General features: G+C 36.8%; 1 protein-coding gene across 5 annotated transcripts in view; it reads left to right on the top strand.

Moving 5' to 3' along the window:
* HEATR5B (HEAT repeat containing 5B) overlaps positions 1 to 23,849 on the top strand; it is a 96,964-nt gene that overhangs the window by 23,558 nt on the left and 49,557 nt on the right. For all 5 annotated transcript variants that reach the window (XM_053588575.1, XM_053588574.1, XM_053588573.1 and 2 more), the window contains 7 exons: positions 746 to 909; positions 2,002 to 2,177; positions 4,921 to 5,026; positions 8,167 to 8,357; positions 15,286 to 15,445; positions 15,964 to 16,153; positions 19,648 to 19,817. In XM_053588575.1, the coding sequence (XP_053444550.1) occupies positions 746 to 909; positions 2,002 to 2,177; positions 4,921 to 5,026; positions 8,167 to 8,357; positions 15,286 to 15,445; positions 15,964 to 16,153; positions 19,648 to 19,817 (1,157 nt within the window). The remainder of the gene's footprint in view (positions 1 to 745; positions 910 to 2,001; positions 2,178 to 4,920; positions 5,027 to 8,166; positions 8,358 to 15,285; positions 15,446 to 15,963; positions 16,154 to 19,647; positions 19,818 to 23,849) is intronic.

The raw sequence follows: 23,849 nt of genomic DNA, 5'->3' as shown, positions 1-23,849 counted from the left end.
AATTCTTTATAGTTCTTTGCTGTCTTACAAAGTTCTGACCAAGGCTGTCCCACTGACTCACCTTAAAAAGGAAGGTTTTCTTCCCCTTTACTTTTCATTTTACTTTTCTTCTCGTTGAATAGCTGACACTTGTTGACTACTTACTGCATTCCTGTTCTAAGTCCTTTCTGTGTACTAGCTTCTCTGACTGTAATGTAACCTGCAAGACAATTAGCCCTGTTTAACAGACGAGGAATCTCAGAGAGAGAGAAGTAAAGTAACTTGTCCAAACATTAGAACTAGTAAGTGGCAGAGCTTGCATTCAAATATGGCCAGTTTAATAAAAATTAAATATTATAAAAAATGTTAAAAGTAAAATAAATCATTGATTTTTTTTTTTTTTTTGCAATACAACCATGCCCAAGAATTTTGGTATGCTCTGATTCAGTGTCTGCACATTATTGGGCAATGAGTAGTAAATACAATAATAACCATGTCACATTTAATGTGGTTAAAATACTCTTTCTTCTCTTTGAGTTTTGTGGTTATTTTAAATAATTTGGCTAAAAGGCACATGATAAAAAAGAAAGTACTGTTATTATATATGAAAACCAGCATTAAAATATTTAATATAAATTTTTTTAAAAAGGGAACAGTGTCTTAATTACATTATTCCTTTGGAACATGTTGCTGCTCTGTATGGGCAATGATTATGATTTGCATAAAAATTATTCTTTTTAATCTGATCTGAAGTTCTGTCTTTTAGGATCTTTCAATGCACTTCTTAGAGAACTGGTAGCAGAATTCACCTTGACTGACAACTCAGCCAACACAACTACTTCCCTCCTCAGATCCCTCTGCCATTACGATGATAGTGTTCTTCTTGGTTCCTGGCTTCAAGAAACTGATCATAAATCAATTGAGGACCAGGTAGTAAACCACACAGGAAAGTGCGATGGTCCTATTACACATTGTCATTGACAAGAAAATATTGTAGATATAAATAAATAAGGATTTCATTTTCACACAACTTTCTTGGATACTTAAAGATAGCAACCTAGTGGTGGATAAATAGGGAAGAAAGGTAAACAGCAATAGTTAGGATTTGGCAAATTATCTTTATTCGGTATTCTTTGCAGTTAGATATCCTGTGGTAGCTGTGGTGAAGATCAGTTTTAACTTGCTTTTTACTTATGGGTGTTTTGTTTTGTGACATATTGGAGAGGAATGACAGTTGGTAGGCTAAAGATTTAGAACCTCTTTTACCAACTGAGTATGTTATTTCTATGTCCTTTTAAAAATAAGTGACTAAAGCTCCCTTTTAAATAACTTTCTATGGGTTTAAGTTATTGCTAATGTTTTGTTCACACATTAGTGTAAAAATATTTTAGAATGAACAAAACCTTTTTTTTTTTTTTTTTGTAGAGACAGAGTCTCACTTTATGGCCCTCGGTAGAGTGCCGTGGCCTCACCCAGCTCACAGCAACCTCCAACTCCTGGGCCTAAGCGATTCTCTTGCCTCAGCCTCCCGAGACAAAACCTTTTTTTTTTAGGCAGAGTTTTACTCTGTTGTCTGGGGTAGAGTGCAGTGGCATTGTCACAACTGACTGTAACCTCACACTCTTGGACCCAAGCAGTTCTCTTGCCTCAGATTCCCAAGTAGCTGCGACTACAGGTGTACTCCACCACACCCAGCAAGTTTTTCTGCTTTTTGTGGAGACAAGGTCTTTTGCTTAAGCTGGTCTCTAACTCCTGCCTCCTAGCCCTCTTCAGCTTTCCATAGTACTAGGATTACAGGCATGAGCCATTGCGCATGGCTAAGACTTTTCTTAAAATTATGTAAGATGTTACTGATAACGTTTTTAATGGCCAAATTATATTTTTATCTGTTTAAAAATTTTCAGATCCAATCATTTGTTTTTTGTTGCTTTTTTTTTCCTTTCTCCCCATTCTTCATGTCCAATATTTAGTACATGAATTTCCTGAAGTAGATTTGAATATTTTTACTTCATTCTTTTGTAGCTCCAGCCAAATAGTGCATCTGGGAGCGGGGCTCTGGAACATGATCCTTCCTCCATTTATCTACGGATACCTGCTGGAGAAGCTGTGCCTGGTCCTCTGCCTCTGGGGGTCTCAGTCATTGATGCCTCTGTGGCTCTTTTTGGTGTAGTGTTTCCTCATGTTTCTTATAAACACCGGTTAGTATAAAGTAAATCAGGTAATTTTAGTAAAAAATAAGTATAAATTATATTCAAACAGTAGATTTTCTCATCCTAGTTAACTCCACAGTAAAATACGTTATTAAATAATACTCTCATAAATTTACCATTTTAAGTGAGACATACATGGTAAAACAGGTTATATGCAAATTCCACATAATTTAAGACTGTGTTTAAGGTTTGATCCTGAGTACTATTGTGGACTCTGTGTTTTAAAACAGAAGTTTCATTATATTAGGTTGACAATTCATAAGTTAAGTTTTGACTGTACCTTAATTGAGGACATCAGTTTGCTAACTGTTTTGAGGACAAGGGTCTGTGAAATGATTCAAGTCTGATCTTGGGAAACTAAGGTAAGTGGTTCTTTTGGAATAGAAGTATTTTGGTTTAATATACTTCATATTCACAGACCTAAGTAGGCATTTTGTATATTTACACAAATATTTGTATATTTATGGTGATTTTCCCAAAAGAAAAAGCAAAAATGCAATTAATGCAAGACTCTCCCAGGTAACTTAAAAATTTTACAAAATGTGCCTTAAAAACATTATTGTATTTGTAAAAAGGATAATATATCTTTAAATATGTAGGTTACTTGCTTAATTTCTTTTTAATTTGAGGAGAAAAGAATTTAAATGTGAAAGCTACTTTACCTACATACCTTTAAGAACCTATGGTCACACATAAATGTGAAGTAACGTTAAAGGGAAAAGAATCTTATAAAGCATCTATTTTAATGTCATTTTAAATCTAAGGAAATACAGATCTAAGAGTTTGTGATTTGCCTAAAGTTATATAGCTGATTTTGAGAGTTATAACTGAAATCTAGGATTATCAAACTCTTTAGGTTAAAAAATGTAATAGGACCCAGTACAGTGGCTCATGCCTATAATCCTGACTCTCTGGGAGGCTGAGGTGGGAGGATTGCCTGCGGCAAGGAGTTGGAGACCAGCCTGAGCAAGAGGGAGACCTTGTCCCTACAAAAAATAGAAAAATTACCACATGTGGTGGTATGTACCTATACTCCCAGCTACTCAGGAGGCTGAGGCAGGAGGATCTCTTGAGCCCAGGAGTTTGAGGTTGCAGTGAGCTATGATGAAACTATTGCACTCTACTCTGAGAAACAGTGAGAACCTGTCTGGAAAAAATATGTATATTTTATGTATATATTTGATATATAAAAATAATGTAAAGATCCAATAATGGAAGAAGAGTGAAAGTGGAAGGTCCATAGGCTGGAATACTTTTTTTACAGAGACAATATTTTAATATCAAAGAATGCTCATGATACCATGTTAAATTTAAAAAATAAAATAGTAAGTGATCCCAGATTCCTTTTTTTTTTCTTTCTTTAGAGACAGAGTCTCACTTTGTCACCCTCGGTAGAGTGCTGTGACATCACAGCTCACAGCAAGCTCCAGCTCTTGGGCTTAGCTGATTCTCTTGCCTCAGCCTCCCGAGTAGCTGGGACTACAGGCACCTGCCACAGTGATGCCTGGCTAACCCCAGATTCGTTTTTTAAAATACATAATACATTATGTTTTTTAAATACATCAAAACATATATGTAAGTGCATATTAATATGACATGTAAGATAAAGACCTAAAAGATAATGTACCAGAGTGGTTCATTTCTATATAGTAACTTTTTATTAGTATTTTAAAAATTAAAATAAATATTTTATAACAAGAAAAAAAGTTTTGTTTTTAAATAAGCTTTTTAAAACAAGTTTTGTCTTTCAAGTCAGGTGTACAGGTTGGAAGTTGGAGACTGTGTGTGTCCTCTTGTGTGTGCTTGTTTGGGGAGTGTGAATAATGCCTTGCTTCCTCCAGCATAGAAGATGTGGATCTATATTAGAACAAGGGTAGAAGTAGTTCACTTTAGCCCCAGGTAGCTCTAACTGGAGTTCATGCTGAAGACTAGATTATTTCTTCTGTGGGATTCTGAAGAATAACCTGAGACCTTTAGTCTATTATGAATTGAGCTCAAGTCTCTCTAGCGACCTTAGAGAGATTTTGATTTCCTACTTTAGGTCATAGTTATAATATTAAGTCCAATTCCCTGGATTCCTTTGTGCCAGACCATTTCTTTTGAGCAGAATTCTCTCACTCTGTTTTATTAGAATAGTCTAATATGGTCATAATATTTTTTTAAAAGCTATCTCATTTATAAAATTTGAAATAATATAAAAAGCAATTCAGTTCTAGTTTGTTATATTAAAAAAAAGTAATGAGCCACATCTTTTCTGAATTCTTCCAGTAGCTTCTGGGGCTGGGACATGAAGTACTGTTTTCTTCCATGTAAGAGCATTTTGTAAGAAGAAAAATATTAGACCACATTTTAAAATCTCCTAACTTAAAAATCTTCTAGAGATTTACTATGCCAATTAATTGTTGTTATTCTATTCAAGAAATCTCGAATGCCTTCTATATGCCAAGCACTTTATTGGACACTGGTGTTAGTATTGAAATCCATTGCAATTATGGTTTTAATTTGCTAATTGAAATTAGCAAAATTGAAGTGTTATTCTTTTTAATAATCATACATTCATATATTGATTTGGGAGTAGGAGATTTGGTTTGGACCAGCTATGGGAATGAAATAGAAAGAGACAGCATGGGCATTATTTGCTAGACAAGTAATTGTACTCTTAATATCTCTACTTTTTGAGCCATATTTGAATGAAAGAATCACTAATGTGAGCTTTGTCCTCCTATTATAGATTACAAATGTTGGATCACTTTGCTGAATGTGTTAAACAAGCTAAAGGGGTCCGCCAGCAAGCTGTGCAGCTTAATATATTTACTGCTGTTCTTAGTGCTCTAAAGGTATTTAATTTTAAAACATAATAAATATTCTGAAATAAGATTTTAATTAATCTCTTTATTAAGCCAGGCATATCAAGATTATTATGTTTATATTAATGTATATATATCTCTTGATAATTGTGCTTTTTCTTAAGCTTTCTTAAATTACTAGAAACTTTGTATTAGGTTCATTGTATTGGGGGGGATTTTTGTTGTTGTTGTTGGTTTCAGGGGGTTTTTTTGAGATGAGATCTTGCTGCGTTGCTCAGAATGATCTTAAACTTCTGGGCTCAAGTGATCTTCCCACCTCAAATTCCTGAGTAGATGGGATTGCAGACATACGCCACTGTGCCTGGCTGGGATCTGTTGTAATTAATAAATGTTTTATATTTTAGTACTGTTAAAGTTCCTGTTTCAGTCTGAACCTCAGATTTTACAAGTTAAGTAGGTTCTTTCAGAATTTCCAAAAATGTCTAATAAAATCTGATATTGTACCAAAAGTTAACTAAATTAAATTTGATTTGTGGTTTAAACTATAAATCACATAAGGCTGTGCTGTATAGTTGAAAGAATGTTGCATTTGGAGATGTGTTCTGGTTTAGGTACTAACCAGGTGTGTGTTGAGTGTAATTCTTCTGACATTTTTTATTTATACTTTCTATATATATGAAGTGGAATACAGTAGTCCCCCTCTTCCATTTCATGATTTTGCTTTCTGTAGTTTCAATTACCCATGGTCACTAGTGGTAAATATTAAATGGAAAGTTCCAGAAATGAACAGTTCATAAGTTTTCAATTGCACAGGACTCTGAGCAGTGTGATGCAATCCAACACTGTCCTGCTGTGTCCTGCTTAGGCTATGAATCATCTCTTTGTCCACAGTATCCATGCTGTCTGCACTCCCTGCCCGCAGTAGCCATCTGTCTTAGTTATCAGACTTTTGCTGTATCACAGGGCTAGACTTCATAACATTACTTCATAACGGCCCCAAAGCATAAGGGTAGTGACACTGGCCATTTCAATATACCAAAGAGAAGCCATGAAGTACTTCTTTTAAGTGAAAATGTGAGAGTTCTCTACTTAATATGGAAAGGAAAAAATCATATGCTGAAGTTGCTAAGATCTATGAAAAGAATGAATCTTTTATCTGTGAAATTGTGAAGAAGGAAGAAGAAAATTGTTGTCAGTTTTGCTATCACACCTCAGACTACTAAAATGATGGCCACAGTGTGTAAATAAGTGCTAGTTAAGATGGAAAAGGCATTAAATTTGTGGGTGGAAGACATGAACAGAAACACGTCCTGACCGACGGCAGCTGGGTTCCATACTCAGGATGGTTTTGGGCGTCTGAGGTGTGGGTCTTGGGATGTGTCCCATGTGCATCAAGGGGACTACTGTAACAGAGATCTTGCTGGTCTCACAGAATTCATGCATGATACTATGTGGCCTCTTACAGTATATTTGGAAACTTTTTATATTATGCAGCACTAAGCTTATTGTAAGGATTTGTTTTAAAACAAAATGGTAGCAAATATAAGTGTTTTAATGAACTTGTCTTAGGTCATGTAAGTATCGGGGAAAAGGGATATAGGTATGGATTATAGAAACATGGTGTGTCCATAAAGTTCTTATGCGATTTACTATGTTAAACTATTTTAAATTGCACATGTACTTTATGGAAACCTTGTATAGTACCATTTATATAACCACTAGTATACGGCCTAGAGACCATCAACTGATACTGACATCTGAACTTTTCACAAAAGAAGAATGAGGGCTGGGCACAGTGGCTCATACTTACAGTCCCAGAACTTTTGGGAGGCCAGGGCAGGAGGGCTACTTTGAGGCCAGGAGTTTGAGACCAGCCTGGGCAACATAGCGAGACCTTGTCTCTAGAAAAAAAATTAAAAATTAGCTGAGTATCAAGGCACATGCCTATAGTCCCAGCTACTCAGGAGTCGGAAGCTGGAGGATCTTTTGAGCCAAGGAGTTCAAGGTTATAGTGAGCTATGATAGTGCCACTGCACTCCAGCCCCCTAGACAACAGAACAAAATCTGTCTCTAAAAAAATTTTTTTTAAAATTTATTTATTATTAAATCATAGCTGTGTATATTAATGCAATCATGGGGCACCATACACTGGTTTTATAGACCATTTGACATATTTTCATCACACTGGTTAACATAGCCTTCCTGGCATTTTCTTAGTTATTGTGTTAAGACATTTATATTCTCCATTTAGTAAGTTTCACATGTACCCTTGTAAGATGCACCATAGGTGTGGTCCCACCAATTACCCTCCCTCCGCCCATCTTCCCCCCTCCCGAAATGAGATAATCGGTGGTGATGGTCTTCTATGTGAAGACTAATAAACCACCTGAAATACTGCTGTACAGATCACACTTTTCTTCATAGATAAGTGAATGCTTCTGCTGTAATTAACATTTTCCCTAGGCACCCTGGCTTGGATTTTATTTTTTTATTTTTTATTTTTTTTTGTTTTGTTTTTTACATCATCTATTTTTTTATTAAGTCTTTTGTACATAGATCATAAATACATTTATGCCATTTCCAGTGCCCATATTATGTTTGAATTCGAACCGTTTCCCTGGCTTGGATTTTAAATTAAGTTCCAGAACAGTTAAATGTAGCTAGAACATCATTTAGTATGGTAAACAAAGTATTATAACATTCATTACGGGTTATTTTTAACTCATTTAGTCTTTAGATATATATTGATTATATTCTTTAAGACATAATTGTTTTCTGTGAATTTTTCTGTGAATGAATCAAAGTTTCATACTCATCAGGCTCTTTCCATCCTTAAAGTTAGAGTGATAAATTTCAACCAGTTAGATATAATGGTTGATTTAATAATACAGTGTCCTTTATATGTAAAAGTAAATTTTAACTAAATCTTTGGATAGAGACATTTCCAGGAATTGGTCATTCTAGGGCTAGACTATGAATATATTACATATCACATCATGTTCTGAAATCATATTTAGGGAAGTGATTCTAGACATTAGTATATACATGTGAAAGTTGGCTGAAGAAAATAATATATGAAGATAATATGTAATTGATAAAGATTGTAGCGTGTTCTTTATTTTATTTAACAAGAATTTTGAATTGCCCTCATTAAAAATAAATAAATACAGGGCTTAGCTGAGAACAAAAGTACTTTGGGACCCGAGGAAGTTCGCAAATCTGCTCTGACCCTGGTTATGGGTGCTCTCGACAACCCAAACCCCATCTTACGATGTGCAGCAGGGGAAGCTCTTGGAAGAATGGCTCAGGTGGTTGGAGAAGCAACTTTCATTGCTAGAATGGCCCAATATAGCTTTGACAAGTAAGTGGATCTCTTTACCAATAAGTCAGTTCCTTATGTAGGCAAAGATGTCTCTTAAGTAATCAATCATTATTAACTGAACTATGTTTTCCACATAGTATATAACATGTTGCATGTGACAATATTTTATATTTTTCATATAATCTCAATTTTTAATTTAATAATTGATTACAGAATCTGGGAAAGTTGTAATGTTAGGTACTTATTGAATATAGTTCAATAAGCAATTGAATATCATGTAATGGGATCAAGAAGAATGTTAATGAGGACTTCCTCAATTATATGTCTTCTTTAAGAGACACTTTGAAGGTGTTCCCTTCCGTTCCTTATTTCTCATTATTCTTTCTGTCAATTATTTACTTTTTGGAAGGAGCTGTTCTTGTTCTACCATATCTTAAATTATCACTGAGATGGGATAAAGTGAAGAATTAGGTTTTGAGGATATTTTTGCATATTAAAGAGTAATCTCAGGGATTCAAATAAGAATGATTAAGATGATAAGATGTAGTTATCAGTGACTGCGGTTGTTATTCACATACCTAAGTAGAGAAGTTAAAAAGTCAAAGGTGGGTTGGTCCCAAGTGCAGTGGTGTTTACAACTAATTGATCACAAGCAGTTACAAATTCCTTTAATCCTTTTCCACTCCCTCACTTGACTATCCTTAAAAAAAAAAACAAAAATAACAAACAAAAACTCAAAAGGCTGTCAAGAACTGACACTTGAGTTATAAATTACCAATCTTAGCTATTTTCTATTTTGAGTAGGAAATATACCAAACTGTACTATGATTGGTTAGCAAAAGAGAATGGAAAGCAGTGGCTATGAAGTAGCAGTTCTGAAGAAAAAGTTTTCTCTGAACTATTGCATATCTGAGAATAGCTTTCCTTGTCTTCACATGTGAATGGTGGTTTGGTTAGTTATCGGTTAATGCACCATTGTTCTGTTTGAATCACTGAGGAAAATATGAGCCGACAGAAAGATTATTCCCCGTCACTTAATCTTCTGCAGGATGATTACTGCTGTTTTCCAGCAACAAATAAATTTTGCTCTTTCCAGATATTTTCCATTAATTCTGAAATCATCTTTTGTTGAAGACTTTTTAAAAGATAGAACCAGTTTTTGATACCCATTAAATGGTTTGTGCTCTGTTCATAACAAGTAAAATAGGAATGTGTTTCTTTGGAAAGCTCTTAAATGGTAGATTTTTTTTTTTAGTTATAAGTTGTTTTAATTTATGTGTCCTCAATATCTGTAGGAAGTTGTACTTAGATGAAACACAAGGACATTTTATTCATTTATACCTGTCTGGTTAATGGTTTGCAAATATTATTAGTGCTTAGTTTCATTAGCTTTTTTAAATACTTGATTATGATCTGAAATTAATTATTAAATAGATTTTAAGTTACCCATTCACAATTTATCAGAAATTGGGATTTTTCTTGAATTCTTTCTGAAATTTTATAATTATTTGACTACATTTTTGATTTTCTTATATTGCTATGTAGAATAATGATGCACTTAAAAACATCTCTGGGGCTTGGTGCTCGTAGCTCAGTGGGGAGGGCGCCAGCCACATACATGAGGCTGGTGGGTTTGAACCCAGCCTGGGCCTGCTAAAAACAATGACAACTGCAACAAAAAAATAGCAGGGCATTGTGGCGTGTGCCTGTAATTCAAGCTACTTGGTGGGGGTAAGGCAAGAGAATCGTTTAAGCCTAAGAGTTTGAGGTTGCTGTGAGCTGTGACACCATTGCACTCCAGCGAGGGTGACATAGTGAGACTCTCTCCCCCCCCAAAAAAAATAAAAACATCTGCAGCATCTTAGAATTTGCAGAATCTGGTTGTAATTCAAGAAATATTTAGTCTCCTGTAGGCTCATTGTATCAGATTGCTCCCATAAACATTATCTCTTGCCATGCATGTAGATTAGTCAGGCTATAGTTATTGGTTTAAATTTTATGCCAGCTTAGCATTAAGGTAGAAATTCACAGAAATTAAAACAGGAATCATTCCTATAAACTGAAGAGAGTAGCTTCAATTGCTTAAGATCTAGTTCAGAAACAAAATAAAAATCTTTGCTGGTTGAATTAGTTTTCATTCAAATTGAAAATCACTTTGAGACCTCTGAGAAATATATGTTCTTTTATCGTAGATTATTTACTGTCTTGAATAGATAATTATCATGAGAAAATTGACCCTGCCTGTTTTTTTTTTTTGTTTGTTTGTTTATTTGTTTTAGTTTTTGTTTTCTGAGATAAAGTCTTACTATGTTGCCCTCGGTAGAGTGCGGTGGCATCACAGCTGACAGCAACCTCAGACTTCTGGGCTTAAGCAATTCTCCTGTCTCAGCCTCCCAAGCAGCTGGGACTACAGGCACTCGCCACAACACCTGGCTATTTTTTTGTTACAGTTGTCATTGTTGTTTGGCTGGTCCGGGCTGGGTTCGAACCCGCCAGCCTCTGTGAATATGGCCAGTGCCCTACCCACTGAGCTACGGGTGCCACCCTGATCTTGCTTTTTCAACAACTCACTAAACTGCTACTTTTTGAGAAATATCATAATGGCAGTTCTCTAACTTGTATGATGTTTTAGAATTCACAGATTGATCTATTCTTCTTGTATTCCTCAAAACAACTACTCTATAGGTGTAATGATAATAATGTTCATTTTATAAATAGAGAACCTGAGGCTTAGAGAGGGAAAGATGACTCATCCAAGGATATAATATGTTAGAAATACTGTTAAGGAGAGCCTTACTTCACTTCGTTCATTGCTGTGTTTCTTAACATCTGTTCTGTGATAGCATGTAGAATTTGTCTTTCTTTGCAATAGGTAAACTGACCAGTCTTGATGACTTTTATTAAACTCTTAACTTCTGAGGTTGTCAGAACTGTGGTCATGGATTCATGGATGGCTTATTGAGAGTTATAATCAAGTATTGAAGATGCTACTAAAATTGCTTTCTAGTCTCCTTTGTTATTTTAGATGAAATCTACTCTTTCAAATAAACATTAAAAAAAGCACAGGGCAAAAAAAAAAAAACACACAGGGCAGGTGTAGTGGCTCATACCTGTTGTCCTAGTACATTGGCAGACCCAGGTAGAAGGATTGCTTGAGGCCAGCATTCAAGACCAGCCTGAACGAGAGCAAGACCTCATCTCTATAATAAATAGAAAAATTAGCTGCTCGTGGCATCACACATCCTGTAGTTATAGCTACTTGAGAAGCTGAGGGAAGAAGATTGCTTGAACCCAGGAGTCTGAAGTTGCATTGAAATGTGATAACACCCCTACACTCTAGCTCGGGCAGCAGAGCGAGACTCTGCCTCAATTAGTCAATCAATACACACAGACTCACAGAGATTTAGAGCACTTCATCGACATTTATGGTATAGTAACAGGAACTGGATTTACCCTCGTGTTTTAAACAGCTGAAAACCAGATAAAATAAATAAAACAATGGTTTTAGACATTGGAAAAACAGCCAGCATAGAGCAGTGATTCTTGAGGAATGAGAAAGGAACAAGAGGAACACTACAATTGCTCCAAGTTACTCCTTGGACGAGTTTCCAGGCTAAAGTGCAGGAATAAGAATCCCAAATCTAACTGAGTTCAGGAGAGAGAACTTGGTATTTGGGGAGAAAGGCAGCTGGAATGGAGTAGATTGATAGAGGGGAGAGAATTGCAGCCAGCATGCTGCAAGCAGAGGGGTTGTCTGAAGTCTCTGGGTGAATAATGATAAGAGCATGAGTTCAAGGAAGCTGCCTGAGACCAGGGAAAGAACCACCAAAAAGGAGTAAGTGAAACAATCCCCAGAACTCATACAGGGCTAGGAATAGATTGTGTTTACACTAGTTAGGATGGCAAGACCTCCTGAGGTAGAGTCCTCAGAGGGATATTGCCTCAGTAAAGGAAGCAACCTCCACCCACCCTAAAACAGCTTTATTAAAAGCAAGCTGTGAAAGACTCAAACTGATTGCTAGTAGCTTAACTGTATCCCAGAACAAAACCCAATATTGTTTAAAGGAATACAATAAATGCAGCACCCAAAATCATAAAATTCACAGTATCCAGTAACCCATCAAAAACTATCAGATGGAGGGCGGCGCCTGTGGCTCAGTTGGTAGGGCGCCGGCCCCATATGCTGAGGGTGGCGGGTTCAAACCTGGCCCCAGCCAAACTGCAACAAAAAATAGCCGGGCATTGTGGCAGGCGCCTGTAGTCCCAGCTACTCGGGAGGCTGAGGCAGGAGAATCGCTTAAGCCCAGGAGTTGGAGGTTGCTGTGAGCTGTGTGAGGCCACGGCACTCTACCGAGGGCCATAAAGTGAGACTCTGTCTCTACAAAAAAAAAAAAAAAAAACTATCAGATGTGCAAAAAAGCAGGAAAAAAGATCTTTTACTGGGAGAAGACACAAATCAATAGAAACAAGCCCAGAAATGAAAAAAAGATAATGGAATTAGCAAATAAGAATGTTAAAATAACCCTTCCAAATATGTTCCATATTTTTGAGGAAGTACAGGAAAACCTGATTATAAGGTTGATAAGAAAAAAACCCACAGGAAGCTTCTAGATATGTAAAATACATGAAATGAAAAAATAACAATGGATGGGATTAACAAAAGAGTAGACAATATAATGGAATTAAACAGTAATGTTGAAGACATAAAAATAGAAAATACCTAAAAAAAAGCACAGAGAGAAAAATGACTGGAATTAAAAATGAACTTCAGGCTGGGTGTGGTCGCCGACACCTGTAATTTCAGCACTTTGGGAGGCCAAGCCCAGAGGATCACTTGGACCCAGGTGTACGAGGCTGGACTGAACTTTATATGATCATACTATTGCACTCCAGGCTGGATGGCAGAGCAAGACCCTCTGCAAGTTCTGCAGAGAACTCATGCTTGCTGCAGTTCTCTCCCCTCTGTCAAAAAAATAAAAAATACAAAAGAACAGAGTCTAATACACATGTAATTGAAATCTCAGCAGTAAAGGTAGGTCAGGAAAATTATAGGAAAAAATGGCCAAAAAATTTCTAACTTTGATGACAACATAGATCTAAGAGCTTCAGTAAATTCCAAATAGGAAAGATGAAAGAAAAACACATCATAATCAATTCCTTAAAATCAGTGATAAGCCAGCCCTGGCGACGTGCATCTTTAGTCTTAGCTACTACAGAGGCTGAGGGGAAAGGATCAGTTAGGGCCAGGAATTCAAGTCTGCAGTGCAGTATGATCATAACTCTGAATAGCCGCTGCACTCCAGCCTCGGCAGCATAGTGACATCCCATCTCTGAAACAAAGCAGAACAAAAAACAGTGATAAACAGAACGTTATTTAAAAAAGAATAAGAGAGAACATCGTTAAGGCAGCCAATAGGAAAAAGGTACTATGCAGAAGAACAAAGATAACAATAACAGCAGGCTCTTAATCATAAACTATGCAAGTAAAGGGCAATGGTAGGGCATCTTAAAAAAAGAAAAAAAGACTATTGGCTGGGTCCAGTGGCTTATTATCCTAGCACTTTGGGAGGCTACGGTGGGAGGATCGCTTAAAGCCAGGAGTTCAAGACCAGCCTGGAAAAGATAGTGAGATCCTCTCTCTATAAAAAAAAAAAATCTTTAAAATTTAGACAGGTGTGGTGGTACATGCCTGTAGTACTAGCTACTCAGGAGGCTGAGGTAGGAGGATCGTTTGAGCCCAGGAGTTTGAGGTTACAGTGAACTGTGATGATGTGACTGTGCCCTAGCCTGGGCAACAGAGCAAGATTCTGTCTTGAAAAAAAAAAAATTGTACACTTAAAATTTGTGAATCTTGTATATAGCTACATCTCAGAGCTTATATTTAAAAGTAATATACAAAATCTTTATGTTAAATGAATTTATTTAAATAATATTTGACAAAGAAAAAGATTGCCCATTTCAAGTTCAAATCATAATTATAGGGAGTTTTTTAAGTAAAAAAAATACTTTGTGTAAATCTGTGAATACAAATGCCTTTTAAAAATATTTTTAAAACCAATTATTAATGCTTTATTTTATTTAAAAATGATTATAAAAATAAGTTTCAAGGCTGAGTGCGGTGGCTTATACCTGTAATCCAAGTTTCAAGGCCGAGTGCAGTGCATCGCCTGTAATCCTAGCTCTCTTCAAGTCCGAGGAGGGTAGATCACCTGAGCTCAGGAGGTCGAGACCAAGAATGTGAGCAAGAGCAAGACCCCCCTTCTCTACTAAAAATAGAAAAACTAGCCTGGCATTGTGGTGGGCGCTTGTCGTCTCAGCTACTTGGGAGTAGGAGGCAAAAGGATCACTCGAGTCCAAGAGTTTGAGGTTGCTGTGAGCTATAATACTACAGCACTCTACCCAGGAAGTAGTGCTAAAAGGTGAGAAGTCAGATTTTCTCTAAAAGTAGGCATTAGTCAATGAAATGTGTAGCTTTAACTATTTTATTTATTTGTTTATTTATTTATTTATTTTTGGACGCAAGGTTTTGCTCTTTTGCCCAGGCTGGAGTGCAGTGGCATCATCATAGCTCACAGTGATGAGCTTGAACTCCTGGGCTCAAGCTTGCATCCTGCCTCAGCATCCCAAGTAACTGGGACTATTGGAGTGCAGTACTGCCTGTTTTTCTTTTATATTTTGTAGAGACAGGAGCTCACTATGTTGCCCAGGATTGTCTCAAGCTCTTGGGCTCAAGTGATCCTCCTACGTCAGCCTCTCAACGGGCTTGGATTGCAGGCATGAGCCACCATGCCGGGCCAACCATTTAAAATTGAATCTCTAACTCTTGTTAGGGAATGGAGGAAGAAGTGTTTGTGATTGTGATTTTTTCTGACTTCCAGAATACATCTCTTTTCTTGTGCAGCTCGTAAGCTTATTATTAGCTTAGGGAAATAGAAGAACAGCCCCTGAAGCATAACCTTTTTTTCAGGTTAAAATCGGCTCGAGACGTCGTTTCTAGGACGGGTCATTCATTGGCTCTTGGTTGTTTGCATCGTTATGTTGGTGGTATAGGCTCCGGACAACATCTGAAGACCAGTGTCAGCATTTTATTGGCTCTAGCACAAGATGGAACATCTCCTGAAGTCCAGGTACAATATTATATATTTTTCATTTTGAAAATTTTAAATAGTATTTTAGGAAAATGATTTGACTTATAAAATAATAATGACTGTAGTAAGTTGTTAGGAAAAATGTATGAGGGTCTTATTTGCAATAGTGTATAACAATATTTTGTTTTTCAACCTAACCTTAAAGTTTATCTTATTCTGAGAATTTAGCTCAGTCATGCACATTCCTTTAGGCATATTTTTTTATTTATTATTCTTTGTACTTGTCACCTCTCTTTTGTATTTCCTTATATTTGTTAGATTGATCAAGTTTTTTTTTCCAGGAACTATCCTTCTCTCTCTCTTCAAGTTAGTCCTTGAATTTTTTTGTTTTTGTTGTTTCTCCTCAAACATTTTATACATAAATAAATACAACTACAGTGAGGGTCAAGAGTGCATATGAAAATATCAGGACTATATGCATTTAACAATTTAGTATACTCAATTCAGTATACTCTAATTATTCTTCACAAATAAAATAAAATTTTATTTCATTCTAGACTTGGTCTCTTCATTCACTTGCTTTGATTGTGGATTCTAGTGGCCCAATGTATCGTGGATATGTAGAACCAACATTATCTCTAGTTCTTACCTTGCTGTTAACAGTTCCACCTTCACATACAGAAGTTCATCAGTGTTTGGGTAGATGCTTAGGTGCTATAATAACTACTGTTGGTCCTGAACTTCAAGGTAAGTAAATTCATCATAAATTTTAAAAACTAAACAGATAATTATCTATAAATTTTCTGAATGTCACTATTACATTGCTTAACGAAATTTTGTAATAATAATAGTTGCTGGCCGGGCTCAGGGGCTCACACCTATCATCCTAGCACTCTGGGAGGCTGAGGCAGGTGGATTGCTTAAGCTCACGAGTTTGAGACCAGCCTGAGCAAAAGCAAGACCCCATCTCTACTAAAAATAGAAAAACTGAGGCAGGAGGATCGCTTGAGCCCAAGAATTGGAGATTGCTGTGAGCTGTGACAGCACAGCACTCTACCCAGGGTAACAGTTTGAGACTCCATCTCAAAAAAAAATAATAATAATAATAATTACAATAGTTGCCTTGTACTAAATCGTTGTGATTCAACAAAGGCCTGGCACTTGGCTTTTTTTTTTTATGTGTGCTATTTTATTTAATCATTACAATAAACTTATGACATGACAGTGTTTTCTGAAGTTTTGAGCAGAAAAATTATTTCTAAATGAAATTTTTACTTGGAGACCCTGAAAACAAAGAAAAATGGAGTTCTGTAGGCCTGGAGTGCCATCCATTTGTATTTGTGGGCTTTTGCTTCACTCTTTTTGAACTCTGAAGATTAGGAACATAGTCTGAAAAACCTCTGCTGATAGTTACACAAGTCTTATTTTTCTAAGGAAGCAAGCTCAGTGAAGATAAGTAACTTGTGTAGAGTTACTCCACTTACGAATAGGACATTTGTGATACTGAAGCCTGAGTTCTTTCCTCTTAGTTCCACTGAACTAATTCTATTAATGGTTAAACTAAAACATCGACTGTCACACTAGAAAAAATTTTTTTTTCCTTAGAATCAAGGTAGAGACGTGAGTTATATATGCTTTACAAGGCCCAGGCTCAAAACTAGCATCAATTAAATACAATTTACATGGCAGTTAATGTGTTAAACACTGAATTTATCAAATTATTGTGAATGTACCCTGAATATATAAACCATTTTCAGAGTTTTCCCTTTTCTCTTCTATCATTATGTGCTTTCAGTGAATTGAGCTTTTTATATGTATTATCTCATTTAATTCTGGCAACAATCCAGAAATAGATATTCTCTCCATTTTACAGATGGAACGCTGAAGTTGAGAAAGGTTAATAACTTTTCTGAGGTTATTTATATCTAGCTGGTGAGTGGCTGGAGGCAGAGGTAGAACCCAGATCAGTTTCCTTTGCCTATGTTCTTAATCCCTGTGCTATGTTGCCTGCATATGTAGAGGGTTTTTTTGTTTGTTTTTCGTTTTTTTCTTTTTTTTATTAAATCATAGCTGTGTACATTAATGCGATCATGGGGCACCATACACTGGTTTTATAGAGCATTTGACATATTTTCATCACACTGGTTAACATAGCCTTCCTGGCATTTTCTTAGTTGTGTTAAGACATTTATATTCTCCATTTAGTAAGTTTCACATGTACCCTTGTAAGATGCACCATAGGTGTAGTCCCACCAATCACCCTCCCTCCGCCCATCCTCACCCCCCCTTTCTCCCCTCCCTCTCCCCCTTCCCCATATTCTTAGGTTATAACTGGGTTATAGCTTTCATGTGAAAGGCATAAATTAGTTTCATAGTAGGGCTGAGTACGTTGGATACTTTTTCTTCCATTCTTGAAATACTTTACTAAAAAGAATATGTTCTAGCTCCATCCATGTAAACATGAAAGAGGCAAAGTCTCCATCTTTCTTTAAGGCTGCATAATATTCCATGTTTGTCAGCCTTGGTAAAGTGCACTGGCATCACAGCTCACAGCAACCTCTAACTACTCTAGGGCTCAAGCAGTTCTCTTGCCTCAGCCTCCCAAGGAGCTGGGAGTACAGGCATCTGCTACAACACCCGGCTATTTTTAGAGATGGGGTCTTCCTCTTGCTGAGACTGGTCTTGAACCTGTGAGTTTAGTCAGTCCACTTGCCTTGGCCTTTCAGAGTGCTAGGAAGAGATATTTTAAAGAGGAAGGAAAGGACCTAAGGAAGACTGCTAAAAAATGAAAAATATGTGATTTAGACATGTCTGACAATTCTTCCTATGAATGTCACAGAGATATGAAGATAATAAATGTGCATCTGTGATTAAGCATCAGTGTATTCCATTTTCTGAAACAATAAGTGTGATTAAGCATCAGTGTATTCCATTTTCTGAAACAATAAGGCTGGAGCAGGAGAATCTCTTGAGTGTAGCAGTTACGGGCTGCAGTATGCTATGATCATTCCCAGGCAACTTAGTGAGACTCTAAGGAAAAAAAGAGTAACTGTGATACTATGATTTCCTTGTTTGGTTTTTACATGTTTATGAAATTATTTTACGTTATTAAAAAATTTTAAGTCACTTATATTTAGAAATTAAGAAATTCTCATGTAGACAGAATATATGTCGGTGACCATGGAAGACTGTGTTATGGCCCATTATTTCACTTTCAAGAAGCAGAGTGACAGCATCCTTCTGGTTCACCAATACAAGTTTCAACTTGCTCAGCTTATTGATATTGCTGGGATGGCTTCATTCATTTCCATCTGGGCAGATTTTACTCCTCTTCTTTTTTTTTAGAGACAGAGTCTCACTTAGTTGCTCCAGGGTTGAGTGCCATGGCATCATAGCTCACAGCAACCTCAAACTCTTGGGCTCAAGTGTTTCTCTTGCCTTTGCCTCCTGAGTAGCTGGAACTACAGGAACCTGTTGCAATGCCCAGCTATTTTTAGAGACGGGGTCTTGCTCTGGCTCAAGCTGGTCTCGAACTTCTGAGCTTAAGCAGTCTGGCCGCCTCAGCCTCCAGAGTGCTGGGATTACAGGCATGAGCCACTGCACCGGGCCTAGATTTTACACTTCTTGATTTGTATGTATCTCAAAACTTTTATAATGATCCATATATTATTATCATTTATTTTCCCTGATTATCTCTGCAAAAATTGCCATTAATCTTATTAGAAAAATAATATTTAAAATTACTCTATAATTGAAGTGATAATATTGATTGAACAGAGAACCAGAGAATAAGAAATCTTCTGGCTTTTTCCAATAAAATGATAGTTTTTAATGATAGTGTAGTTTATCAGGGAGTAAACATAAATCTAGCTAAGTCTAAGAGAGAAACATTATTGTCAGTAATGTTTTGAAATCACTTCTAAGGACTTTGCAGATTTTTGTTTTGGAAAGAATCTGAATAATAATTGGGAGGAGAAGCCTGGACAACATAGCAAGATCCTGACTCTACAAAAAAAAATAGCTGGGCTTGGTAGCACATACTTGTAGTCACAGCAATTGAGGAGTTTGAGGCTGCAAGTGGTCTATGATTATGCCACTGCACTCTAGCCTGGGTGACTGAGTGAGACCAAATAAATAATTGGAAGGAGGAGTTATTCAGAGATAATTATTTACTAAGAATATTTTTGATGGTAAAATAACAAAATGGTAATATTTTACATATTTTTTAATTTTTCTACTAGGGAATGGAGCAACAATTTCTACAATTCGTTCCTCTTGTTTGGTGGGCTGTGCAATAACACAGGACCATTCTGATTCTCTTGTTCAGGCAGCTGCCATCTCTTGCCTTCAGCAGCTTCACATGTTTGCACCACGACATGTCAATCTATCTAGTCTCGTTCCTAGCCTTTGTGTGAGTATAAAGCTGTTTCACTGATTGATTGATTTAGAGAGCCCCCATATCCTTTCCCAAAAGACCAAACTGGACCGAGATAAAAAATGTAAGTTTCCTGTATTGTGAATTCTAGGGTTTTAATTTCAGTAGTCAGTCTTTCCTACTTAGAATTTAATTTCCTAAAGCTTGATTGATAACTTCTGAGGATCTGTTGCTCTTATTGCTCTTAGATCTGTTGTTAATCTATTCATTCAACAAATGCTTGTACATCACCTGTTATATGTCAAGAACTGTGGAAGGTACTGGAGATACATTTGTGCATGAGACATCAGGAAGTCTCTGTCATAATGAAATTTATAGTTTACAAAGGAAAATGGACGGCAATAATTGTTTACAAATAAGTGCTAGAAAAGGCTATAGGAGAGAGAGCAATTGAAAACATGTAACAGGAGGCTGTCAGAGCCCAGGCATTCAAAAAAGATTTACCTGAAAAAATTATGTTTAAGGTGTGATTTGCAGGATAAATAGAAATTCGTTTGCAGGGGTGGCACCTGTGGCTCAAAGGATTAAGGCACCAGGCCCATATACTGGACATGGTGGGTTCAAACCTAGCCCCGGCCAAAAACTGCAAAAAAAAAAAAAAAAAAAGAAAGAAAGAAAGAAATTCGTTTGCAGAGGGGCATAATATTAGAATAGACCACATTTACTTTTAGTCAGAGGGGGAAATGTGTAAACTGTTCTGAAATGAGAAAGAGTCTGATATATTTCAGGAACCAATTAGTATGGTTAATGCTGAGAGAAGAAGGAGCTGCAGGGCAGAGGGGAACACAGTGAAACTGGACCTTCAGACAAGTGACAAATCGTACAGACTTTCCAGATATATTAAAACTTTGTACTTTAGGGCGGCACCTGTGGCTCAGCGGGTAGGGCGCCGGCCCCATATGCCGAGGGTGGCGGGTTCAAACCCAGCCCCGGCCAAACTGCAACAACAACAAAAAAAATAGCTGGGCGTTGTGGCGGGCGCCTGTAGTCCCAGCTACTCGGGAGGCTGAGGCAGGAGAATCGCCTAAGCCCAGGAGTCGGAGGTTGCTGTGAGCTGTGTGACGCCACGGCACTCCACCGAGGGTGATAAAGTGAGACTTTGTCTCTACAAAAAAAAAAAACTTTGTACTTTATCCTACAAGCAATGGGAAATCATTAAAGAGTATTTTGCAGGGGAGTAACATGATCAGATTTGCACTTTTTCTTTTCTTTTTTCTTTTTTTGAGACGGAGTCTCACTATGTCGCCCTCAGTGGAGTGCTATGCTGTCACAGGTCACAGCAACCTCAAACTCTTGGGCTTAAGCAATTCACTTGCCTCAGTCTCACAAGTAGCTGGGACAACAGGCACCCACCACATCGCCTGGCTATTCATTTTTCTTTAGCAGGCCTGGGCTGGGTTCGAACCCGCCAGCCCCAGTGCATGTGACCGGTGCCCTAATCACCAAGCGATGGGTGCCAAGCCAGATTTGCACTTTACATTTCATTCTTGCAGCGTGATGGAGAATGTACTGAAGGATAAGAGTATGGTATTCTGGGGAGCAGATAATGATTTGCTCTATGTCGGTAATAATGGGAATGCAGAAAATGGATTTGAGTGAATTTAGGAGGAAAGATTGACAGATTCTTGATGAATTGACTCTGGGTGGGGGGCAGAGGAGAGAAGGATGTGACCTAGTTTTCTGATGTGAACATTGTAATTCACTTGAGACTGGCAACATTGGAGGAGGAGAATGTTGGGACAAGTGGGTATCATATAGTTGGTTACATGGGCCTAGAGCTCAGAAAAGAGAGTGCTGGTTAGTTCTGGTAAACTGGGGAGGTATAAGCATTTAGAGGGCAAATAAAGACTTAAAAGTAGATGAGATCACCCTGCAGAGAATGCTGAATGAGGAACTTAACATATAAAATTCAGAAACAAAGAAGAGCAGTTGACAAAAAATATGCAGAAGCAATCAGATATATTAAAGGAAAAATAGAGGTTGTGTTGTTTACAGAAGTCAAATGGGGTAGAGGAGTGGTGCTTTTGGAAAAATTAGCAAACTGATTCTAAACTTTATATGCAAATGCAAAGGTCTTTTAAAGACCAATGACATTGGAGAATTTACTATACTTACTATCAAGGTTTACCAGAGGCTATAGTAAGAAAGACAGCGTAGTATTGCAAGTGTAGACAGATAGACAAAAGGGCCATAGTAGAGCGCACACATAAACAGGGTCATGTAACTTGAGAGTGTGGAATTCCACTACAATTCCCTCTTTTCAATAAACTTGTATAAGGATCATAAGATACAGTTGGCTGTACTTTGCATTTTTAGTAACAGATACTAAAATGAAAAAGAAAAGTATACCTGAGAATCACTGTGTTTTTACAAATGCTTTTTACAAAAAGAGTTTTTAAAAATGCTTTGTAAAGTATTTTATTTCTTTTACTTTGGCTCTGCTGGTCAACATTGACTGTATCCTCTTAGCCACAATTCTCTCATATTAAATTAAATTTTTATGGTGTTCTGTTTCATTATGTTTTATCATTTGAATCTTATAGCAGTCGCATAAGACAAGTAGGGTGGATGTTATCCGCATTGTACAGAGAAAAAGGCAGAAACTCCAACAGACTAAGTGACTTGTTCTTCCCATTTGATATGACCCTATTTAAGCTTTCGTATTACAGAGTATTTGAAAGTTCTAAAATGTATTTACAGGAAGAGATAAAATTTGATAAAAATGCCAGATTTTCTCCCCTCAGTTATATTTTATATTTCTTAATACTTGTTATAAATTTCATGGGCTATGAATTTCGTGCAAGTATATCTTGAGGTGTAAGTGCTATATTTATAGCAAAAGAAAAAAATAATCTATCTAATGTTGTGAAGAGGAGATGTATTCCACATTAACTTTTCTTCTCCATCTCCATCATTTGTGGCTGGTATTCTTCTAAAATATATTACTTCTTTATTCAAAAACCAGCACATGGAACATAATTTAACATTTTTTTGATGAGTCGGAGTTATAATAATAATAATGATAGCTAACATTTATTGAGCAGTTACCACATGCCAGCTGCTGTTGTAAGCATTTTACTTGTCCTAACTTATTTTCACTATATTTCTATAAAGAATTACTATCCTTGTTTTAGAAGGGCAAATCAGGGCACAGAGAGGCAAAGTAACTTGTCTAAGGTCACACAGGAATAAGTGACAGAGCCAGGATTCAAAGGTAGACTGACACTTGTGCCTGAGTTTTTAACTATTGTGTTGTCCTATATTTTATACTTTACATTGTCTATTACTATATTGATTTTTTCAGAGCCTTTTCAGATGAAAAATATTCTGTTCCAAAAGGCCACATTTTGCAGTTCTTTTCAGGTGCTTACATTTGCTTGGTTTTATTTTTTCATTTTAACAATTAACTCCTTTAATTCTTACTCTGTGCTTAGTCCCCTAATTTTTCATTCACTACATTTGATCTCTGTGTACTTCAAAAATTTAGATGACAAAGGTCATCAGGATCATGTATAAAGTAAGATGTGCAAAATATCCTTCTGGATTTTCATCTAAATGTATTTTATGAGCTTTTGTGCACATAAGGTGTGACAGTTAAGTTCGTGAACTCATCCTAGAAAAAGTGCTGCATACCTCATTGCTGAATATCACCAGGGTTGCCTTTGAAGTACTCCCTCTGGGAAGCTGTACACTGATGTCAGTGCCTAGTCCATCCTTCAAAGCAGTTTTGGAACTCTTTTTCTGGAATGAAAAAGCTGTTGGGGTATGGCACACAAAAACACACAAGAACAATAGCAAATGCAACTCAGCAAGACACTGCCACGTGTCGACATGAACACAGCTGAGAGACACTGATACACCGAAGTTATGGAACCACACCGAGTTGTTTGTATAGTGCTGCCAACATAAGCACACATTGTCAGGCAAGTTCATAAGCTTAATTGTCAGGCGTTCTGATGGTAATTCCGGAAAAAGAGTTCTAAAATGGCTTTGAAGGGTAGACTGGGC

The sequence above is a fragment of the Nycticebus coucang genome, chromosome 4 (assembly GCF_027406575.1).
Source record: "Nycticebus coucang isolate mNycCou1 chromosome 4, mNycCou1.pri, whole genome shotgun sequence".
Taxonomy (NCBI): Eukaryota; Metazoa; Chordata; class Mammalia; order Primates; family Lorisidae; genus Nycticebus; species Nycticebus coucang.
This window is presented reverse-complemented; position numbering and strand designations above follow the sequence as displayed.